The sequence below is a fragment of the Staurois parvus genome, unplaced genomic scaffold (genome assembly GCF_062004578.1).
Source record: "Staurois parvus isolate SC_StPar_1 unplaced genomic scaffold, SC_StPar_1.0 ptg001689l, whole genome shotgun sequence".
NCBI lineage: Eukaryota > Metazoa > Chordata > Amphibia > Anura > Ranidae > Staurois > Staurois parvus.
In genome coordinates this window covers 594,098-616,260 of record NW_028319485.1, presented here as the reverse complement: position 1 = coordinate 616,260, position 22,163 = coordinate 594,098, and the positions used below count along the sequence as shown (strand labels likewise).

Below are 22,163 nucleotides of genomic sequence, written 5' to 3'. Positions count from 1 at the left end.
ATCTTAGCTCTTTTAGCCCCATAGAAGGAGAATGAGCCAGTTGTATCCTACTGAATGGTGACTACATTGGAGACTGATACTTGGGGTATGATGCTATAGACGCGGGCCTCATTGATCGGTGTCCGCTATCTATGTATGTACTGGGGGGAGTTACTTGCTGTGTACAGCTGAATTGTTCTAGGCTGTTTCTTCTTTTCTCTGTTCATTTGTTTATAAAAGGTAAAAGTGACAAGTTATTGTTCTGTATGATCTGTAACAGTGCCACAACTGCCTATACGTGAGAATGTATGACTCCATTGTCTGGGCTGAATGTTGGAAATACTGTGTGCACTTAAACTTTCTTAATAAAATCTATTTGATTAAAAAAAATACTGTAGGTAATGCTGTACATATTCTTTCTATTCATAAGATATATATATATATATATATATATATATATATTAAAAATAGAAAGCAACTTTATGTAGTCCTTTTATATAGAATTCTAACTTTTTTTTTGTACAGGTGGATTGATGAACCAAGTTTTCGGTCATGTTGGTCTTCATGAATACAGCTGAGTCACATGGAAAACAAGACATATGGATGTCTTAATTGACTGAAAGTCTTTATAGCAGCTCCCTGGAGGATTCACACGGGATACAAGTCATATCTGTGTTCTAAAAGTCATGGTTTGGATCCTCTTCCACATTGATCCAGCAGGAGAAAAGTAATTTCAGTGTTCTGGAAGTGATAACGGCTTTACAATAAAGTCCAACCCAAGTATACATAAGAGGAGTCATTTCAAACTACTTGTTTGGAGATTTTACAATGGAGAGAAAATATATCACACACCAGAAGGTTCACAATGGAGAGAAGTCATATCCTTGTTCTGAATGTGACAAAACCTTTACATGCAAGAAAGACCTTATAGTACACCATAGAGTTCATACTGGAGAGAAGACATATCAGTGTTCTGCATGTGATAAAGCTTTTACACAGAAGGCAAATCTTAAAACACACCAGATGATTCACAATGGAGAGAGGCCATATCAGTGTTCTGAATGTGATAAAGCTTTTACAGAGAAGTCACATCTTATCAGACACCAGATTGTTCACACTGGAGAAAAACCATATCAGTGTTCTGAATGTGATAAAGCTTTTACACAGAAGTCAAGTCTTATCAAACACCAGAGGATTCACACTGGAGAGAAGCCATATCAGTGTTCGGAATGTGATAAAGCTTTTGCAAAGAAGTCACATCTTATCAGACACCAGAGAATTCACACTGAGGAGAAGCCATATCAGTGTTCTGAATGTGATAAAGCTTTTGCAAGGAAGTCACATCTTATCACTCACCAGATGATTCACACTGGAGAGAAGCCATATCAGTGTTCCGAATGTGGCAAAACTTTTACAACCAAGAGGGAGCTTATAATGCACCAGATGATTCATTCTGGAGAGAAACCATGTCAGTGTTCTGAATATGATAACACTTTTGCAAAGAAGTCACATCTTATCACACACCAGAGGATTCACACTGGAGAGAAGTCATATCAGTGTTCTGAATGTAATAAAGCTTTTACTCAGAAGTCACATCTTATCAAACACCAGATGATTCACACTGGAGAGAAGCCATATCAGTGTTCTGGATGTGATAAAGCTTTTGCAAGGAAGTCACATCTTATCAGACACCAGATGATTCACACTGGAGAGAAACCATATCAGTGTTCTGAATGTGATAAAGCTTTTACACATAAGTCAAATCTTATCAGACACCAGAGGATTCACACTGGAGAGAAGCCATTTTAATGCTCTCAATGTGACAAAACTTTTACAGTTAGTGTTGGTCTAATTATCACCGGAGGATTCACAAATCTCAGCATAGATTATTTTCTGGAAGAAAAGAGATATTAAAGAAGTTTCAGGTGTCACAATTCAGTTTTACATCCCCAATATCATCCCACAAGCTGGAAAAGAGAAAATGTTACTTTAAAAGAAACAAACTAAAATCTGTGAGCAAACTAGAATGTAATGATTGGATGAACTGAGTTTAGTGCTTATGTCCATCAATCACACAACTAGAAAGGAATTGAATATTTTATATTTTGACAATTTTTTTTAAGATAAGCATCAATAACTGAACAGCTTCCCTCATGATTCTCATCTTTATCTTTTTTATGGAGCTTTGAATGAACATGCAATGCATTTTCATGATTTGCCAACTGAGTTGTGTTTCCAAGCATTTTCTTCATTTCTGGATCCTGAGGTAATACATGACCAACACTGCCTCAGTACCAGAGACTAGGATGGGGTCTATTGTCATCTTACCAAGTCTCTGAAGCCTCAGTGGGAGAGTCCATTCCAGGTTCTTCTGACTATTGATGCATGATCAGCCAGGCTTGAGGTATCCAGCTAAGCTCACCTTCTCCAATCCTCCTGTCACGGATTCACCCACACGCCTTGCCCATAGCGACTAGCTAACCGAGGCGCGCAAGTGCGGCCGTGACTTGGGGTAAGAGGGAATAAGGGGGACTTAACTTTGAATATATAAAACAGTATGAGGGAGCATTGTCTACCGCGATCCGAGATGGCCGCTTAATCTTGGAGCTCCCACCGGCCAGAGACATCCTGCTTCCTTCCATGGAGGATCGGGTGAGCACAGGGCAGACAAACATGGGTAAAGCGGACCGGAACACCTCTGGAGCCAGGTCCTGCTCCCCACGGGTCCCTAATCAGCAGTCAGCACGGCATATACAGGAGCTATTCCACTCCCAGCAGAGGGACAGACCACAGTTATCCCCCTCTCCCCCTCTGCAGCCATTCCACGGAGCACAGCATCAGACTCTGTCCCACAGCATGATCTCTCTGAATCTCATGCCTTATCGCTGAGAGATCTACATGCTGTGGCAGCTGACATTAAAATAACATTCACTACTGCCCTTACTGACCTACGTGATGACCTCCACTCCCTGGGCACCAGATTAGAAGGGGTGGAACTCTCTGCCAAACAAAACGCAGACGCAATAGTGGAACTACAGCAGATGATCGCCTCCCTCGCTTCAAGCATCCGTGAATTCTATAGACATATTGAGGATTTAGACAATCGTGGACGCAGGCATAACATCAGAATCCGTGGTGTACCAGAATCTGTAGAACCAAACGAAATTTCAAGAACAGTCATGGCGTTCTTTAATGACCTGCTGGGCCCGCCTGCCTGTGACGCCTATTGACATGGATCATGCACATAGATAACTCCAACCCAGGGGCAGAGATACCGACCCTCCCCCAAGAGACATAGTATGTTGTCCAGTTTTCCATTTAAAGATATCCACAGATGCGCCAGAGAAAGAAGACGCCTTTTGTATCGGGGGTCAGAAATACATCTGATCTCTCCACTCTGACCCTACAACAAAGAAGAGAACTCCGCCCCCTATTGGACTCACTCCGATCCCACAACATACCGTACAGGTGGCAATTCCCCTTCTGCCTTTCCGCACGGGCGCACTGCTAATCTGCGGTTCCCAGAGGAATTGCTCAATTTCTTGTACTTCCTGACACTCCGGCATACAATCATCTGTACACCTTTTTGGAGGCTCCCTGGATCTCACTCTGCAACCCCCCGCCTTCCAATTCCTCGCCCATCCGCCACGATCCGTCTCACTTTGCCTCTCTTCTCTGCAAGCCTCCTTGTGGCACTGCCACTACTACCTTAGACTGCAACCACCTGACTTCCATCTGAGTCTCCATTTCCGCTAAGCTCCTTCCACGAGGCCCTTGTCAAGTCTACTTGGATTGGGACTCATGGATTGTTCCTTTGTGTTATTGCATTGTTGTTTTATACCTGTGAGTGAGCATCACCTCCATAGGCTCCCTGGATGGTAATCCCCTTTAAGAGTTTGGTAATTCCTTTACTACTTTTGCATCTCCATCCATCCCATGCTCACGTATAGTGCTAGGCCTATAATCTTCCTAAGCAGGCCCTTTGACACTGGCCGCTCCCTTCCATCCCTCTCCCCCTGCAGGTGCGTGCTTAGGCACTCTCTCCAGACCTATTTGAGGTGCTGCTCGACTCCCTTGATGCCTTCTGAGCCTATGCTGATACATTTTCTGGTTTTCTTGCCTTTGTTTCCTCCCCTTCATGTAATGTGTAGTGCCTTGTATGCTGGCGGCCTAATTGGTCATTTTTCACATTCTGGTCGCCCTAAGTTATCGTTATTGTTATGTATCTAACCTACAATGCCTTAGGTAGATGGTGGTACTGCTTGCCCTCCTCCTGGGGGGGGGGGGCGGGGAGTGCCACCTGTAGCTCTACCTCAGAGCGTTTGATACCTGGTCTGCTATTTTGGTTTTCCTAGTTCACGTTTTAGCCTACAGTACACTCACCCTCGCGTATGTGATATCTACCTGCCCTAAACCGCTGTGTGTGATACCCAAACATCTATCCCTCTCACTGCTGTTATTCCTTATACATTTAGTTCCAAATCTTTCTTAAGACATCACAACTTACCCATTCTGCCGGGAACGGCTGCTACACCACCTTATCTGACTTCGCATATAAGTTCTATACCGTCGGGTCCATAAATATTGGGACATCGACAAAATTCTAACATTTTTGGCTCTTTACACCACCACAATGGATTTGAAATGAAACGAACAAGATGTACTTTAACTGCAGACTGTCAGCTTTAATTTGAGGGTATTTACACCCAAATCAGGTGAACGGTGTAGGAATTACAACAGTTTGCATATGTGCTTCCCACTTGTTAAGGGACCAAAAGTAATAGGACAATTGGCTTCTCAGCTGTTCCATGGCCAGGTGTGTGTTTTTCCCTCATTATCCCAATTACAATGAGCAGATAAAAGGTCCAGAGTTCATTTCAAGTGTGCTATTTGCATTTGGAATCTGTTGCTGTCAACTCTCAAGATGAGATCCAAAGAGCTGTCACTATCAGTGAAGCCATCATTAGGCTGAAAAAACAAAACAAACCCATCAGAGAGATAGCAAAAACATTAGGCGTGGCCAAAACAACTGTTTGGAACATTCTTAAAAAGAAGGAACGCACCGGTGAGCTCAGCAACACCAAAAGACCCAGAAGATCACGGAAAACAACTGTGGTGGATGACCGAAGATTTCTTTCCCTGGTGAAGAAAACACCCTTCACAACAGTTGGCCAGATCAAGAACACTCTCCAGGAGGTAGGTGTATGTGTGTCAAAGTCAATAATCAAGAGAAGACTTCACCAGAGCGAATACAGAGAGTTCACCACAAGATGGAAACCATTAATGAGCCTCAAAAACAGGAAGGCCAGATTAGAGTTTGCCAAACGACATGTAAAAAAGCCTTCACAGTTCTGGAACAACATCCTATGGACAGGTGAGACCAAGATCAACTTGTACCAGAGTGATGGGAAGAGAAGAGTATGGACAAGGAAAGGAACTGCTCATGATCCTAAGCATACCACCTCATCAGTGAAGCATGGTGGTGGTAGTGTCATGGCGTGGACATGTATGGCTGCCAATGGAACTGCTTCTCTTGTATTTATTGATGATGTGACTGCTGACAGAAGCAGCCGGATGAATTGTGAAGTGTTTCGGGCAATATTATCTGCTCATATTCAGCCAAATGCTTCACAACTCATTGAATGCGGCTTCACAGTGCAGATGGACAATGACCCAAAGCAGACTGCAAAAGCAACCAAAGAGTGTTTTAAGGGAAAGAAGTGGAATGTTATGCAATGGCCAAGTCAATCACCTGACCTGAATCCGATTGAGCATGCATTTCACTTGCTGAAGACAAAACTGAAGGGAAAATGCCCCAAGAACAAGCAGGAACTGAAGACAGTTGCAGTAGAGGCCTGGCAGAGCATCACCAGGGATGAAACCCAGCGTCTGGTGATGTCTATGCGCTCCAGACTTCAGGCTGTAATTGACTGCAAAGGATTTGCAACCAAGTATTAAAAAGTGAAAGTTTGATTTATGATTATTATTCTGTCCCATTACTTTTGGTCCCTTAACAAGTGGGAGGCACATATGCAAACTGTTGTAATTCCTACACTGTTCACCTGATTTGGATGTAAATACCCTCAAATTAAAGCTGACAGTCTGCAGTTAAAGCACATCTTGTTCGTTTCATTTCAAATCCATTGTGGTGGAGTATAGAGCCAAATATGTTAGAATTGTGTCGATGTCCCAATATTTATGGACTTGACTGCCCTGCCCTCTCCCTTCCTCTACAGTCCCCACATCTTATTTTTCTCAGGATCCACCAGGCGGCAGGCTCCCCCATTTTGGTTCTACACTCACCTCGTTTCCCACACAGTGGGCTCAGTGAGCTCTTACTGACTTCAGCCGGCTACTTCCTTTTTCTCCTCCTTCTCCTTCCCTCCTCACTTTCTCTCCCTCTACCCCTTTTTTTTCTTGTCCCCTCTCTCACCCTTCTCTCCCATTCACAAGTGGACTAGCTGGTCTATTCCTCCCGCCGGTTAATACTTCCTTTTAATGACAACTTTCTTTTTCCTTTCTCTCTCTCTCCTCCTTCCCCCCCTTCTTGTTTTTTTTTTCTTTTTCTCCCCTTCCCTCCCTTCCTTCTCCAATCCTTCCCCACTTCCCTTACTCCCAGTGTCCACCAGGCTTATTATTCACGACACTTTGGACATGACCTCCTCCAACTCTCCATCAGGACAGTTGTCTGGAAAAGTACCTATATTTATACAAAGAGCGGATGTCATCTTTCTTTAAGAGACACATTTTTGTCAAGATTCCATCCCCAAGCTCTTTAGCTCGTGCTTCCCAACTGTTTATCATGCCGCTAACCCTTTGGCTAAATTGAAGGGCGTGGCCATTCTGATAGCAAGACACCTCCCCTTGACAATTTCAGATTCACTCCCGGACCCCGAAGGCAGATACTTGTTTCTAAAAGGCACTTTTGCTAATCGGCCCATCACGCTTGCAAATCTCTACGCTACCAATACCAAGCAGGTATTCTTTGTCCGCTCGATCACTGCCTCCCTTTCCTCCTTCCAGACAGGCATGCTGATTCTGGGGGGAGATCTGAATGTCCCCTTATGCCCATTATTGGACTCCTCCTCAGGTAGCTCCTTTTTACTATACAAAGCTGTTAGGTGGATTTTCACTCACCTACAGGACCTACAACTCCATGATTCCTGGCGACTGCTTAACCCTAATGTCAAAGACTACACATTCTTTTCTCCACGGCACAACAAATATTCCAGAATAGAATACATTTTCTTATTGCAAGTAGATCTCTCACTCCTCCACGTCACCTCCATAGAACCGATGGTTCTCTCGGACCACCACCATGACCACGACATAGCGTTTCCCCAAAAAACACTCCCGCTCTAAGTTCTGGTGACTGGACACTTCCCTTCTATCCGACATAGCAACTGAAACTGAGATCTGTTCCAAATTAACTATTTCTCAACAAACCAAACTCCAGAAACCTCCTCTCTAACGCAATGGTAGGCACATAAATGTGTCATACGCGAAGTCCTCATAGCCATAGCCATGAAATGTAAACGAGACAGACAAGAGCGTCTACAACTTCTTACAGATAGAATCCAATACACAAGCCGCGTTGACACTGACTGAACTCACGCCTGCTCGTTCTCAGCTCCTGACTGAAGTGGGCAAGGCAGCCAAAGGTAGATATTAGATATGAGCGAAGAAATGAAAAATTCGATTCGACTGATTCGGCGAATTCGTGGACAATATTCGATTCGAGTCGAATAAATTCGCTGTGAATTTAACTTAAAAAAGGGTGTTTCTAGGCTTCAGAGAGACTTAATATTAGTGCAGAACACTGTACCTTTAATTTAAATGCCCTTGGAGTCTGCTGGGGAAGAGAAATAATACTGTCAGTCAGTATGACATGCAGATGAGTGCCGTCCATCTTAGAATCACCGCACACTTCACTCATTTGGCCAGTCACGGGGCCAAAACCAGTGTTTGGAGCCACAGTGTGGCGGTGGAGGCAGCAGCAATGGGAGGCCATACAGCAACCTATGACAAAATGGAAACCAGCAGGAGTGTGAGGAGACCTGAAAGTGGCACATGGCAGAGTGGGAGCAATGGGAGGCGGTACAAAGACCCATGTCACACTGTGGACCCAGCAGCAGCGTGACGAGGCGGTACGGGGGCCCATGGCAGATTTGGGGCCTGGCAGCACCTATGGGAGGCCTGTAATCTGCCAGCAACCTATGACAAAATGGAAACCAGCAGGAGTGTGAGGAGACCTGAAAGTGGCACATGGCAGAGTGGGAGCAATGGGAGGCGGTACAGGGACCCATGTCACACTGTGGACCCAGCAGCAGCGTGACCAGGCGGTACGGGGGCCCATGGCAGATTACAGGCCTGGCAGCAGCAATGGGAGGCCCGTAATCTGCCAGCACCCTATGACAAAAAATGTAACACACCAGCAGTGTGTGAGGAGACCTGAAAGTGGCACATGGCAGAGTGTGGCGATGGAGACAGCAGCAATGGGAGGCCGTACAGGGACCCATGAGAGACTGTGGACCTGGCAGCAGCATGAGGAGGCGGTATAGGGGCCCATGGCAGATTAGGGGCCTGGTAGCAGCTATAGGAGGCCCGTAATCTGGCAGCACCCTATGACAAAAAATTGAACACACCAGCAGTGTGTGAGGAGACCTGAAAGTGGCACATGGCATGAGAGACTCTGGACCTGGCAGCAGCATGAGGAGGCGGTATATAGGGGCCCATGGCAGATTAGGGGCCTGGCAGCAGCTATGGGAGGACCATAATCTGCCAGCACCCTATGTCAAAAAATTGAAAACACAAGCAGTGTGTGAGGAGACCTGAAAGTGGCACATGTTTGGGGCATGATTCATGGCGGATTTAGTCAGTTGTGTCAGGAACTGGTGGTTTGAAATCCAGACTAATCCACGCCTGATTCATTTTCACAAACATGAGTCTCTCCACACTTTGGGTGGACAGTCGTGTCCTCCGCGGAGTTGCAATACCTCCTGCCGCACTAAACACGCGCTCCGATGCCACGCTACTGGCCGGGCATGACAGCCTTTCAAGGGCAAATTCAGCTAGTTGGGGCCAAAGGTCAAGTTTCGTTGCCCAGTAGTCAAGGGGATTGTCTACCTCGGTTGGCAGGGTGCTGTCCAAGTAGGCCCAAGCCTGTTGTTTGAGCTCCTGCTCCAGGTCCACCTGATGCTGCTGCTGCTGCTGCTGCTGCGGCTGGTTAGTAGTTTCCTCACTGCGCTGGTGAAGAAAGCTACTCATCATCGACTGCAGACTGAGGCAGCCGCTGCTGGTGGAGCTGCCACTGCTCCTACCACCCCACCCCTCCCCTGCTGCCATGCCAGCGGAACGCGAGCGCACAGGGCCCACAGTGTCTGAGGATGGACGTTGGCGCACAAAGGCAGAGACCAACTGACTACATAGGTGGTTTTTATAGTACGTAATTTTGGCCTCCCTCTCAGCAGGTGTGAAAAAGGCCACCATTTTGGACCGGTAGCGAGGGTCCACCAAGGTGGACAGCCAAAAGTCATCCCTCTGTCTGATGGTTATTATTCGGCTGTCGCTACGCAAGCAAGCGAGCATGCTATGGGCCATTTGTGCCAAGGAATGCGAGGGACTCCCTGCCTCCATCTCCACAGCATACTGCCACGGTGCGTCTGGGTCCTCTGTCTCCTCCTCCTCCTCCTCTACCAGATGCTCCTGCTCCTCCACTCCTGTCCGCTGAGTGGAAAAACCACCCATTTCACTCAATAATTCCTGAGCACCAATGTCCTCCTCTACCTCCTCCTCTTCTTCCTGTCCTGCCCCCACAGGGGTCATGTGGCGTTGAGATCTGTGCGCCACGTCTACCGCACCCTGACCAGCCATTGTTAACAGCATTTGTTCCAGTACGTGCAACAGAGGAATGACGTCGTTCATCCCATAGTCCTGCCGACTCACGAATAGCGTGGCCTCCTCAAAGGGCCTGAGCAAGCGGCAGGTGTCACGCATGAGCTGCCAATGGCTGACATCTAAGTTACACAGGGAGTACCTTTATCCGCTTTTAACATCAGGAAATCTGTGATGGCCTTTCGCTGTTCGTAAAGGCGGTCTAACATATGTAGGGTTGAATTCCACCTTGTTGCAACGTCACAGCATGAGGAGTCGGTACGGGGGCCCATGGCAGATTACGTGCCTGGCAGCAGCAATGGGAGGCCCGTAATCTGCCAGCACCCTATGTCAAAAAATTGAACACACCAGCAGTGTGAGGAGACCTGAAAGTGGCACATGGCAGAGTGTGGCTATGGAGACAGCAGCAATGGGAGGCCGTACAGGGACCCATGACACACTCTGGACTTGGCAGCAGCATGAGGAGGCGGTATAGGGGCCCATGGCAGATTAGGGGCCTGGCAGCAGCTATGGGAGGCCCGTAATCTGCCAGCACCCTATGACAAAAAATGTAACACACCAGCAGTGTGAGGAGACCTGAAAGTGGCACATGGCAGAGTGTGGCGATGGAGACAGCAGCAATGGGAGGCCGTACAGGGACCCATGAGAGACTCTGGAACTGGCAGCAGCATGAGGAGGCGGTATATAGGGGCCCATGGCAGATTAGGGGCCTGGCAGAAGCTATAGGGGGCCCGTAATCTGCCAGCACCCTATGTCAAAAAATTCAACACACCAGCAGTGTGTGAGGAGACCTGAAAGTGGCACATGGCAGAGTGTGGCGATGGAGACAGCAGCAATGGGAGGCCGTACAGGGACCCATGAGAGACTCTGCACCTGGCAGCAGCATGAGGAGGCGGTATATAGGGGCCTATGGCAGATTAGGGGCCTGGCAGCAGCTATAGGAGGCCCGTAATCTGCCAGCACCCTATGTCAAAAAATTCAACACACCAGCAGTGTGAGGAGACCTGAAAGTGGCACATGGCAGAGTGTGGCGATGGAGACAGCAGCAATGGGAGGCCGTACAGGGACCCATGAGAGACTCTGGACCTAGCAGCAGCATGAGGAGGCGGTATATAGGGGCCCATGGCAGATTAGGGGCCTGGCAGCAGCTATGGGAGGTCCGTAATCTGCCAGCACCCTATGTCAAAAAATTCAACACACCAGCAGTGTGTGAGGAGACCTGAAAGTGGCACATGGCAGAGTGTAGCGATGAAGACAGATGCAATGGGAGGCCGTACAGGGACCCATGAGAGACTCTGGAACTGGCAGCAGCATGAGGAGGCGGTATATAGGGGCCCATGGCAGATTAGGGGCCTGGCAGCAGCGATAGGAGGCCCGTAATCTGCCAGCACCCTATGTCAAAAAATTCAACACACCAGCAGTGTGTGAGGAGACCTGAAAGTGGCACATGGCAGAGTGTGGCGATGGAGACAGCAGCAATGGGAGGCCGTACAGGGACCCATGAGAGACTCTGGAACTGGCAGCAGCATGAGGAGGCGGTATATAGGGGCCCATGGCAGATTAGGGGCCTGGCAGCAGCTATAGGAGGCCCGTAATCTGCCAGCACCCTATGTCAAAAAATTCAACACACCAGCAGTGTGAGGAGACCTGAAAGTGGCACATGGCAGAGTGTGGCGATGGAGACAGCAGCAATGGGAGGCCGTACAGGGACCCATGAGAGACTCTGGAACTGGCAGCAGCATGAGGAGGCGGTATATAGGGGCCCATGGCAGATTAGGGGCCTGGCAGCAGCTATAGGAGGCCCGTAATCTGCCAGCACCCTATGTCAAAAAATTCAACACACCAGCAGTGTGAGGAGACCTGAAAGTGGCACATGGCAGAGTGTGGCGATGGAGACAGCAGCAATGGGAGGCCGTACAGGGACCCATGAGAGACTCTGGAACTGGCAGCAGCATGAGGAGGCGGTATATAGGGGCCCATGGCAGATTAGGGGCCTGGCAGCAGCTATAGGGGGCCCGTAATCTGGCAGCACCCTATGTCAAAAAATTCAACACACCAGCAGTGTGTGAGGAGACCTGAAAGTGGCACATGGCAGAGTGTGGCGATGGAGACAGCAGCAATGGGAGGCCGTATAGGGACCCATGAGAGACTCTGGACTTGGCAGCAGCATGAGGAGACGGTATATAGGGGCCCATGGCAGATTAGGGGCCTGGCAGCAGCTATGGGAGGTCCGTAATCTGCCAGCACCCTATGTCAAAAAATTCAACACACCAGCAGTGTGTGAGGAGACCTGAAAGTGGCACATGGCAGAGTGTGGCGATGGAGACAGATGCAATGGGAGGCCATACAGGGACCCATGAGAGACTCTGGAACTGGCAGCAGCATGAGGAGGCGGTATATAGGGGCCCATGGCAGATTAGGGGCCTGGCAGCAGCTATAGGGGGCCCATAATCTGCCAGCACCCTATGTCAAAAAATTCTACACACCAGCAGTGTGTGAGGAGACCTGAAAGTGGCACATGGCAGAGTGTGGCGATGGAGACAGCAGCAATGGGAGGCCGTACAGGGACCCATGAGAGACTCTGGAACTGGCAGCAGCATGAGGAGGCGGTATATAGGGGCCCATGGCAGATTAGGGGCCTGGCAGCAGCTATAGGGGGCCCGTAATCTGCCAGCACCCTATGTCAAAAAATTCAACACACCAGCTGTGTGAGGAGACCTGAAAGTGGCACATGGCAGAGTGTGGCGATGGAGACAGCAGCAATGGGAGGCCGTATAGGGACCCACGAGAGACTCTGGACTTGGCAGCAGCATGAGGAGGCGGTATATAGGGGCCCATGGCAGATTAGGGGCCTGGCAGCAGCTATGGGAGGTCCGTAATCTGCCAGCACCCTATGTCAAAAAATTCAACACACCAGCAGTGTGTGAGGAGACCTGAAAGTGGCACATGGCAGAGTGTGGCGATGGAGACAGCAGCAATGGGAGGCCGTACAGGGACCCATGAGAGACTCTGGACCTGGCAGCAGCATGAGGAGGCGGTATATAGGGGCCTATGGCAGATTAGGGGCCTGGCAGCAGCTATAGGAGGCCCGTAATCTGCCAGCACCCTATGTCAAAAAATTCTACACACCAGCAGTGTGTGAGGAGACCTGAAAGTGGCACATGGCAGAGTGTGGCGATGGAGACAGCAGCAATGGGAGGCCGTACAGGGACCCATGAGAGACTCTGGACCTAGCAGCAGCATGAGGAGGCGGTATATAGGGGCCTATGGCAGATTAGGGGCCTGGCAGCAGCTATAGGAGGCCCGTAATCTGCCAGCACCCTATGTCAAAAAATTCAACACACCAGCAGTGTGTGAGGAGACCTGGAAGTGGCACATGGCAGAGTGTGGCGATGGAGACAGCAGCAATGGGAGGCCGTACAGGGACCCATGAGAGACTCTGGACCTGGCAGCAGCATGAGGAGGCGGTATATAGGGGCCTATGGCAGATTAGGGGCCTGGCAGCAGCTATAGGAGGCCCGTAATCTGCCAGCACCCTATGTCAAAAAATTCTACACACCAGCAGTGTGTGAGGAGACCTGAAAGTGGCACATGGCAGAGTGTGGCGATGGAGACAGCAGCAATGGGAGGCCGTACAGGGACCCATGAGAGACTCTGGAACTGGCAGCAGCATGAGGAGGCGGTATATAGGGGCCCATGGCAGATTAGGGGCCTGGCAGCAGCTATAGGGGGCCCGTAATCTGGCAGCACCCTATGTCAAAAAATTCAACACACCAGCAGTGTGTGAGGAGACCTGAAAGTGGCACATGGCAGAGTGTGGCGATGGAGACAGCAGCAATGGGAGGCCGTACAGGGACCCATGAGAGACTCTGGACCTAGCAGCAGCATGAGGAGGCGGTATATAGGGGCCTATGGCAGATTAGGGGCCTGGCAGCAGCTATAGGAGGCCCGTAATCTGCCAGCACCCTATGTCAAAAAATTCAACACACCAGCAGTGTGTGAGGAGACCTGAAAGTGGCACATGGCAGAGTGTGGCGATGGAGACAGCAGCAATGGGAGGCCGTACAGGGACCCATGAGAGACTCTGGACCTGGCAGCAGCATGAAGAGGCGGTATATAGGGGCCTATGGCAGATTAGGGGCCTGGCAGCAGCTATAGGAGGCCCGTAATCTGCCAGCACCCTATGTCAAAAAATTCTACACACCAGCAGTGTGTGAGGAGACCTGAAAGTGGCACATGGCAGAGTGTGGCGATGGAGACAGCAGCAATGGGAGGCCGTACAGGGACCCATGAGAGACTCTGGAACTGGCAGCAGCATGAGGAGGCGGTATATAGGGGCCCATGGCAGATTAGGGGCCTGGCAGCAGCTATAGGGGGCCCATAATCTGGCAGCACCCTATGTCAAAAAATTCAACACACCAGCAGTGTGTGAGGAGACCTGAAAGTGGCACATGGCAGAGTGTGGCGATGGAGACAGCAGCAATGGGAGGCCGTACAGGGACCCATGAGAGACTCTGGACCTAGCAGCAGCATGAGGAGGCGGTATATAGGGGCCTATGGCAGATTAGGGGCCTGGCAGCAGCTATAGGAGGCCCGTAATCTGCCAGCACCCTATGTCAAAAAATTCTACACACCAGCAGTGTGTGAGGAGACCTGAAAGTGGCACATGGCAGAGTGTGGCGATGGAGACAGCAGCAATGGGAGGCCGTACAGGGACCCATGAGAGACTCTGCACCTGGCAGCAGCATGAGGAGGCGGTATATAGGGGCCTATGGCAGATTAGGGGCCTGGCAGCAGCTATAGGAGGCCCGTAATCTGCCAGCACCCTATGTCAAAAAATTCAACACACCAGCAGTGTGAGGAGACCTGAAAGTGGCACATGGCAGAGTGTGGCGATGGAGACAGCAGCAATGGGAGGCCGTACAGGGACCCATGAGAGACTCTGGAACTGGCAGCAGCATGAGGAGGCGGTATATAGGGGCCCATGGCAGATTAGGGGCCTGGCAGCAGCTATAGGGGGCCCGTAATCTGCCAGCACCCTATGTCAAAAAATTCAACACACCAGCAGTGTGTGAGGAGACCTGAAAGTGGCACATGGCAGAGTGTGGCGATGGAGACAGCAGCAATGGGAGGCCGTATAGGGACCCATGAGAGACTCTGGACTTGGCAGCAGCATGAGGAGGCGGTATATAGGGGCCCATGGCAGATTAGGGGCCTGGCAGCAGCTATGGTAGGTCCGTAATCTGCCAGCACCCTATGTCAAAAAATTCAACACACCAGCAGTGTGTGAGGAGACCTCAAAGTGGCACATGGCAGAGTGTGGCGATGGAGACAGATGCAATGGGAGGCCGTACAGGGACCCATGAGAGACTCTGGAACTGGCAGCAGCATGAGGAGGCGGTATATAGGGGCCCATGGCAGATTAGGGGCCTGGCAGCAGCTATAGGGGGCCCGTAATCTGCCAGCACCCTATGTCAAAAAATTCTACACACCAGCAGTGTGTGAGGAGACCTGAAAGTGGCACATGGCAGAGTGTGGCGATGGAGACAGCAGCAATGGGAGGCCGTACAGGGACCCATGAGAGACTCTGGACTTGGCAGCAGCATGAGGAGGCGGTATATAGTGGCCCATGGCAGATTAGGGACCTGGCAGCAGCTATGGGAGGTCCGTAATCTGCCAGCACCCTATGTCACTCTCCTCGCCAGTACTTCTTCGCCTGGCTGCTGATAAGGCCGATGTCTCCCCCCGTTCCTGACCGCCCTCTGTTAGCTCTTCCTCACTGTACAGTGGGGCTGAGCCCACAGCATGCGATACTTCGCTTGGTGAGGGAACACCAAAGGACAGGGGCAGGTAGAGGACATGTGATTTCAGTGGGCTTGCTCCCGGGCCATGCCAACTAACGGTTGTGTCTGACGTACCCACCGACCGTTGGCTGTAGGTGTCAGAGGTGACCTGGGAAGAGGAAGACGACCGAGCCAACCAATCAATGACGGCAGGGTTGTCGGTGGAGACACGACCGCTGGATGACACCGGGAGCACTGGCCTCTGGCTGCGAATAGTGCTGCCTCGACCCCTTCCTCTGCTGCCACGTCTGCTCGCTCCTAAAAAATTGCCTCCTCTGCCACTCCTCTGCATGTTGTCTGACATACTCTTTAATTCAACGATTATGTGTCCCTGAGTAACAATTCTCTGGCACTCAGTAACAATTCTGTCTGTCCCTGAGTAAAAATTCTGTGGCCCTAAGTAAAGTTTCTGTGGCCTTGAGTAACAATTCTCTGGCACTCAGTAACAATTCTGTCTGTCCCTGAGTAAAAATTCTGTGGCCCTAAGTAAAGTTTCTGTGGCCCTGAGTAACAATTCTCTGGCACTCCGTAACAATTCTGTCTGTCCCTGAGTATGAATTCTGTGGCCCTAACTAGCGTTTCTTTGTCCCTAAGTAACAGTTCTGTGGCCCTGAGTAACAATTCTGTGTCTGTGCGAGTAACAATTCTGTGGCCCTAAGTAACAGTTCTGTGGCCCTCAGTAACAGTTCTGTGTCTGTGCGAGTAACAATTCTGTGTCTGTGCGAGTAACAATTCTGTGGCCCCAAGTAAAGTTTCTGTGGCCCTCAGTAACAGTTCTGTGTCTGTGCGAGTAACAATTCTGTGTCTGTGCGAGTAACAATTCTGTGGCCCTAAGTAAAGTTTCTGTGGCCCTAAGTAACAATTCTCTGGCACTCAGTAACAATTCTGTCTGTCCCTGAGTAACAATTCTCTGGCACTCAGTAACAATTCTGTCTGTCCCTGAGTAAAAATTCTGTGGCCCTAAGTAAAGTTTCTGTGGCCCTGAGTAACAATTCTCTGGCACTCCGTAACAATTCTGTCTGTCCCTGAGTAACAATTCTCTGGCACTCAGTAACAATTCTGTCTGTCCCTGAGTAAAAATTCTGTGGCCCTAAGTAAAGTTTCTGTGGCCCTGAGTAACAATTCTCTGGCACTCCGTAACAATTCTGTCTGTCCCTGAGTATGAATTCTGTGGCCCTAACTAGCGTTTCTTTGTCCCTAAGTAACAGTTCTGTGGCCCTGAGTAACAATTCTGTGTCTGTGCGAGTAACAATTCTGTGACCCTAAGTAACAGTTCTGTGGCCCTCAGTAACAGTTCTGTGTCTGTGTGAGTAACAATTCTGTGTCTGTGCGAGTAACAATTCTGTGGCCCTAAGTAACAGTTCTGTGGCCTTCAGTAACAATTCTGTGTCTGTGCGAGTAACAATTCTGTGGCCCTAAGTAAAGTTTCTGTGGCCCTAAGTAACAATTCTCTGGCACTCAGTAACAATTCTGTCTGTCCCTGAGTAACAATTCTCTGGCACTCAGTAACAATTCTGTCTGTCCCTGAGTAAAAATTCTGTGGCCCTAAGTAAAGTTTCTGGGGCCCTGAGTAACAATTCTCTGGCACTCAGTAACAATTCTGTCTGTCCCTGAGTAACAATTCTCTGGCACTCAGTAACAATTCTGTCTGTCCCTGAGTAAAAATTCTGTGGCCCTAAGTAAAGTTTCTGGGGCCCTGAGTAACAATTCTCTGGCACTCAGTAACAATTCTGTCTGTCCCTGAGTAACAATTCTCTGGCACTCAGTAACAATTCTGTCTGTCCCTGAGTAAAAATTCTGTGGCCCTAATAACGTTTCTGTGGCCCTAAGTAACAATTCTCTGGCACTGAGTAACAATTCTGTCTGTCCCTGAATATGAATTCTGTGGCCCTAACTAGCGTTTCTTTGTCCCTAAATAACGATTCTGTGGCCCTCATTAACAAGTCTGTGTCCCTGAGTAATGGTTCTCTGTCCCTAAGTAACTTTTCTCTGTCCCCAATTATCGTTTCTGTGGCCCTAACTCTGTCCCTGTCCCTAGTACAGAGCGGTCTGCCTCTGTTCAATAACTGCAGGCAAATGAAGAATTCCAAAATGGCCGCTATTTATAGCTCGACCATTACACAGTGCTGTCTGGCTGGCTGCTGATTGGCTGATGCGATCACATGTCATTGAGGAATGCATTATGGGTCAGCGCGCCTTGTCTGCGCGCCTTCCCAGGCATCCCCGCTCCGTCGCCGCACATGTCAGCCGCCATTTTCTGAAAAATTTCGATTCGCGCGTCCGAATTAGGCTATTTTTCGGATTCGGCACGAATCGAAATTTTTCCGATATTCGACTCGAATTCCACTTCGGATACTTCGATTCGCTCATCTCTAGTAGATATATTTTGTCACAAAAGCTATTCTATGAATTTGCGAATAAAAGTGTGAGTTTTCTAGCTAGAGCCCTTCAAGAAAAAAAGTCGAGCATGACAGTCCACAAAATCAGGGGTCTGGATGGTGCTGTTGCCTCATCAAACATCGACATTGCTTCTCATTTCAAGCAGTTTTACAACACCCTATACAACCTCCCCCCTGAACATCCCCCATCTGAAGCCGTTACACCCAGGGCCCCTCTGATATCTGACTTTCTTCATCTTTATAGTCCCACCGCACTTCCTGAGGATACGGCAGAAACCTTAGAACAAAACATTATGTCTGATGAGCTTCAGCGAGCTGTCAAACAACTGAAACCTGGTAAGAGCCTGGATACTGATGGTTTCTCTGCAGCTTACCACAAATAATTTCTTGACATCCTGAGCGACCCTTTCCTCGCTGCCTTAAACACCTTCTTCTCATCCCCCCCACCACAACATCGCCTCTTAGAAGTGCACATCACAGTCATACCCAAAGGGGATAAAGATGCAACTTTGGTATCCAATTATAGGCCCATATCCCTCTTGAACGTAGATTTCAAAATATTTGCAAAAATTCTTGCCAATCGTCTCCTTCCCTTACTCCCCTCCTTGATCAACTTAGATCAAGTGGGTTTCATCCCTGGCAGAGAAGCAAGAGATAATACCACCAAGGCCCTTCACCTCCTCTACTGGCTTCACACATCTAATACCCCTGGGTTCCTCCTCTTTTTGGATGTGGAGAAGGCCTTTGACAGAGTGGCATGGGACTATCTGAAGGCGTCCCTGCAGGCGATCGGTCTGAAAGAACAAATGCTTAACTTCATTATGGCCCTGTATTCTGGCCCAATGGCACAGGTTCGAGTGAATGGCCACCTATTGAACCCCTTCCCCCTCGGGAATGGGACGCGTCCCCTCTCCCTGCTCCTCTTTGTACTATCATTAGAACCACCGTTACACAAAATCCATTTGAATCCTGACATCAAAGGCATTACTGCAACAGCTCAAGAATACAAAATTGCTGCTTATGCAGACGACATCCTACTGTTTTTAGCGGATCCTTAAACCTCCTTGCCCAATCTGCTGAAAGACTTGTCATTCTTTCAATATCTTTTGAATCTCAAAATTAATTATTTTAAGTCCTATGCCCTTAGCATCACTCTCTCCTCTGACATGGTATTGTTTTGCCAATCCCGGTTCCTGTTCCATTGGGAAAAGGAGGCCCTCACTTATCTAGGTATCCAGCTCACTCGTTACCTAAATGACCTATATGCCAAAAACTTTGTCACAGCTCTCAGATCAATTCAGGACGACCTTACGAAGTGGCACCATCCTTGCTTCTCATGGTCCGGGAGGGCTGCCATACTCAAAATGAATGTATTCCCTCGCCTCCTCTATCTTTTTCAAACCCTACCTATTCAACTACCACATGCCTTTTTTTACCTCATGTAGAAGAATGTGCTCATTGTTTCTTTGGAATCACAAGCGTCCATGCATTTTGTATTCACAATTGGTTCTCCCTAGATCTAAGGGAGGGATCAGACTCCCTGACCTACAACGTTACTATTGGGCTTGCCATCTTTCTAGAGTTATTGATTGGCACGTTCATTCGACCACCAAAGCTTGGGTGAATTTAGAGAACTCATTTTCCCCCTTCCCTATAGCATCGATCCCTTGGCTTCTTGCAAAGCACACACCTCAGGCCCTCCTCACACACCCATTGTTGGGATCTACTCTGAAATTCTTCCCTTTGACCTGCAAGTTGGCCTCCATTTCGGATGCTCCTAACCCCTTAACCTCTCTCAGCTTAAATCCCGACTTCCATCCAGGAATGCATAAGACCTTTCTATCCCAACATTGGCCACGTAGCCAGATGAAGGCTGAACACTTTTTCTAAAAGGGCCGATTGAAACCTTACTCTTCATTGGTGGACAGCATGAGAGATCGTACATTCCCCTTCTGGGCTTACCTCCAAATCAGGCACTTTTTGCAAACACATGAACACCGTCATAAATGGACCCGTTCTCTTACCCCCTTTGAATCTATTTGCTCTAAAACCGAACCCCAGAGGCATCTGATTTCATTAGTCTACCTCCTCCTAGTTGGAGGTGGGAATTATGACACACACACCCCCCCCCCTGCAGAGCTTAGAGCAGGGACCTGGAAACAGATTTCTCCTCTTTGGACTCGGATCAAATATTTACATACAAATATTTACATATCAACGCAAGAAAACAGCTACAAACTGGCCTCCCGTTGGTACCGTACCCCTTCTAGAATCCATTACTACAATCCCTCTCTGCCTAACAAGTGTTGGAGATTTGGGGCACCAGATGGGTCTTTCCACCATATCTGGTGGTCATGCCCAAGTATCCAATCCTGCTGGCAGGAGGTTCATCAGATAACTTTGACAGTATCTACATTACCTCTCGATTTCTCTCCAGTCCAATTCCTCCTCCACTATTCCTCCCTCCCCAGACACCTTTATTTTAAATAACTTGCTATGCAATTGTTGTATTTGTAATTGTTTGTTTTCCTAACCATCTCTCTATGTATGGCTTTTGCCCATTGTGATATATTGCATTTTCTCTTTTTTCTATCACACTGTATTACTATGTACTTAGTGTATATTTTATATGCCTTGTAATTTGCTAATAAACATTATGTAAAAAAAAAATAAAACAGAATATAAGACCGGCCATGATACACTTTCACAGCCTGCACTACCTCTTGGCCACCACCGGAGGGAGACTCCACTCCAATCCGGATAGCTAAATACACACAAAGGCAGACACAAATCTTATACACAATCTGGTGCACTAATTAGAGTTGAGGAGCAGCTTAGCAATCACACACCCTTCTAGGATCCCTTCAGCTATCCTACAGAACCCCAGTGTTAATCACTCTTCCACTGTCCACACACCGACACACCACAAACGGTAGCTGGCCACCAGCCAACAGTTTATCCACAGAACGGTCTGTTGGGACACCACACACACACATCACTGTGTGGCAGATCTGTTACCTTTTACAATCTGCACGCAATCTGCCAACATGCAGTGCAATTGCATACAGATTGGCAATGAGCTTGACCGAGCATATAAAAACACTAAAATACAATACAATCTAATCGTCCCCTACACTCCACCAAAACCTCCCTACTCAAAATCACCAATGACCTGCTAACCGCCAAAGCTAATGGCCCCTACTCAGTCCTCTTACTCCTTGATCTCTCCGTGGCCTTCAACACAGTTGACCACCCCCTCCTCCTCGATTAACTACACTCCCTTGGCATCAGAGACTCCGCTCTCTCCTGGCTCTCCTCCTATCTCTCTCAACGCTCCTTCAGCGTTACCTATAACGCTACCACCTCCCCCTCTCTGTTGGGGTCCCCCAAGGCTCTGACCTCGGGCCCTTTCTCTTCTCCATCTACACCTCCTCCCTTGGCAAACTGATACACTCCCACGGCTTCAACTATCACCTCTACGCCGATGACACACAAATTTACCTCTCCACCCCTCGCCTCACCCCTTCATCCTCCGCCCGTATCACTCACCTACTGAATGACATATCAGACTGGATGTCGCTCCATTTCCTAAACCTTTCCAAAAACCGAGCTAATTTTCCCCCCAGCCTGCGACCTCCCCCCCACCCTCTCTATCACAACCCACAACACCACCATCAGTCCCACCCCACAAGCCAAAGTCCTAGGTGTCACTCTAGACTCAAACCTGTCCTTCTAACCCCATGTCCAATCGCTAGCAAGCTCATGCAGGCTCCACCTCTGTAACATCTCCAAAATACATCCATTCCTAACCCCAGACACTACTAAACTACTCGTTCACTCCCTTATTATCTCACGCCTGGACTACTGCAACTCCCAACTCACCGGCCTCCCTCATCACAGACTATCCCCGCTTCAGTCAATCCTGAACTCAGCGGCCAGACTCATCCACCTTACCAACCGCTCTGTATCTGCCACCCCCTCTGTCATTCCCTCCACTATCTCCCGATTGCCCAAGGCATCAAATTCAAACTACTCACACTGACATACA

The 22,163-nt window shown here is 48.8% G+C and overlaps 1 protein-coding gene across 2 annotated transcripts; it reads left to right on the top strand.

The window, feature by feature from the left end:
- Positions 1 to 632: 632 nt before the first annotated feature.
- LOC149434745 (uncharacterized) lies at positions 633 to 1,904 on the top strand. 2 transcript variants are annotated; one of them, XM_089663450.1, is made up of 3 exons: positions 633 to 854; positions 1,023 to 1,379; positions 1,464 to 1,904. In XM_089663450.1, exons 1-3 carry the CDS (start codon positions 808 to 810, stop codon positions 1,786 to 1,788), a joined length of 729 nt encoding a protein of 242 aa, XP_089519576.1. In that variant the 5' UTR covers positions 633 to 807; the 3' UTR covers positions 1,789 to 1,904. The 2 variants fall into 2 exon arrangements, with proteins under 2 accessions (XP_089519576.1, XP_089519575.1); XM_089663449.1 differs by having other exon boundaries at positions 1,023 to 1,393; positions 1,478 to 1,904.
- The last annotated feature ends 20,259 nt before the right edge of the window (positions 1,905 to 22,163 follow it).

Bases quoted from the DNA above. Each gene is read 5' to 3' on its own strand.
- LOC149434745 (XM_089663450.1), top strand. From the start codon at position 808: ATGGAGAGAAAATATATCACACACCAGAAGGTTCACAATGGAGAGAA. The intron at 855-1,022 runs GTCATATCCTTG...CAATGGAGAGAG, and splicing joins AAGGTTCACAATGGAGAGAA to GCCATATCAGTGTTCTGAAT. The intron at 1,380-1,463 runs TGGCAAAACTTT...GTGTTCTGAATA, and splicing joins CCATATCAGTGTTCCGAATG to TGATAACACTTTTGCAAAGA.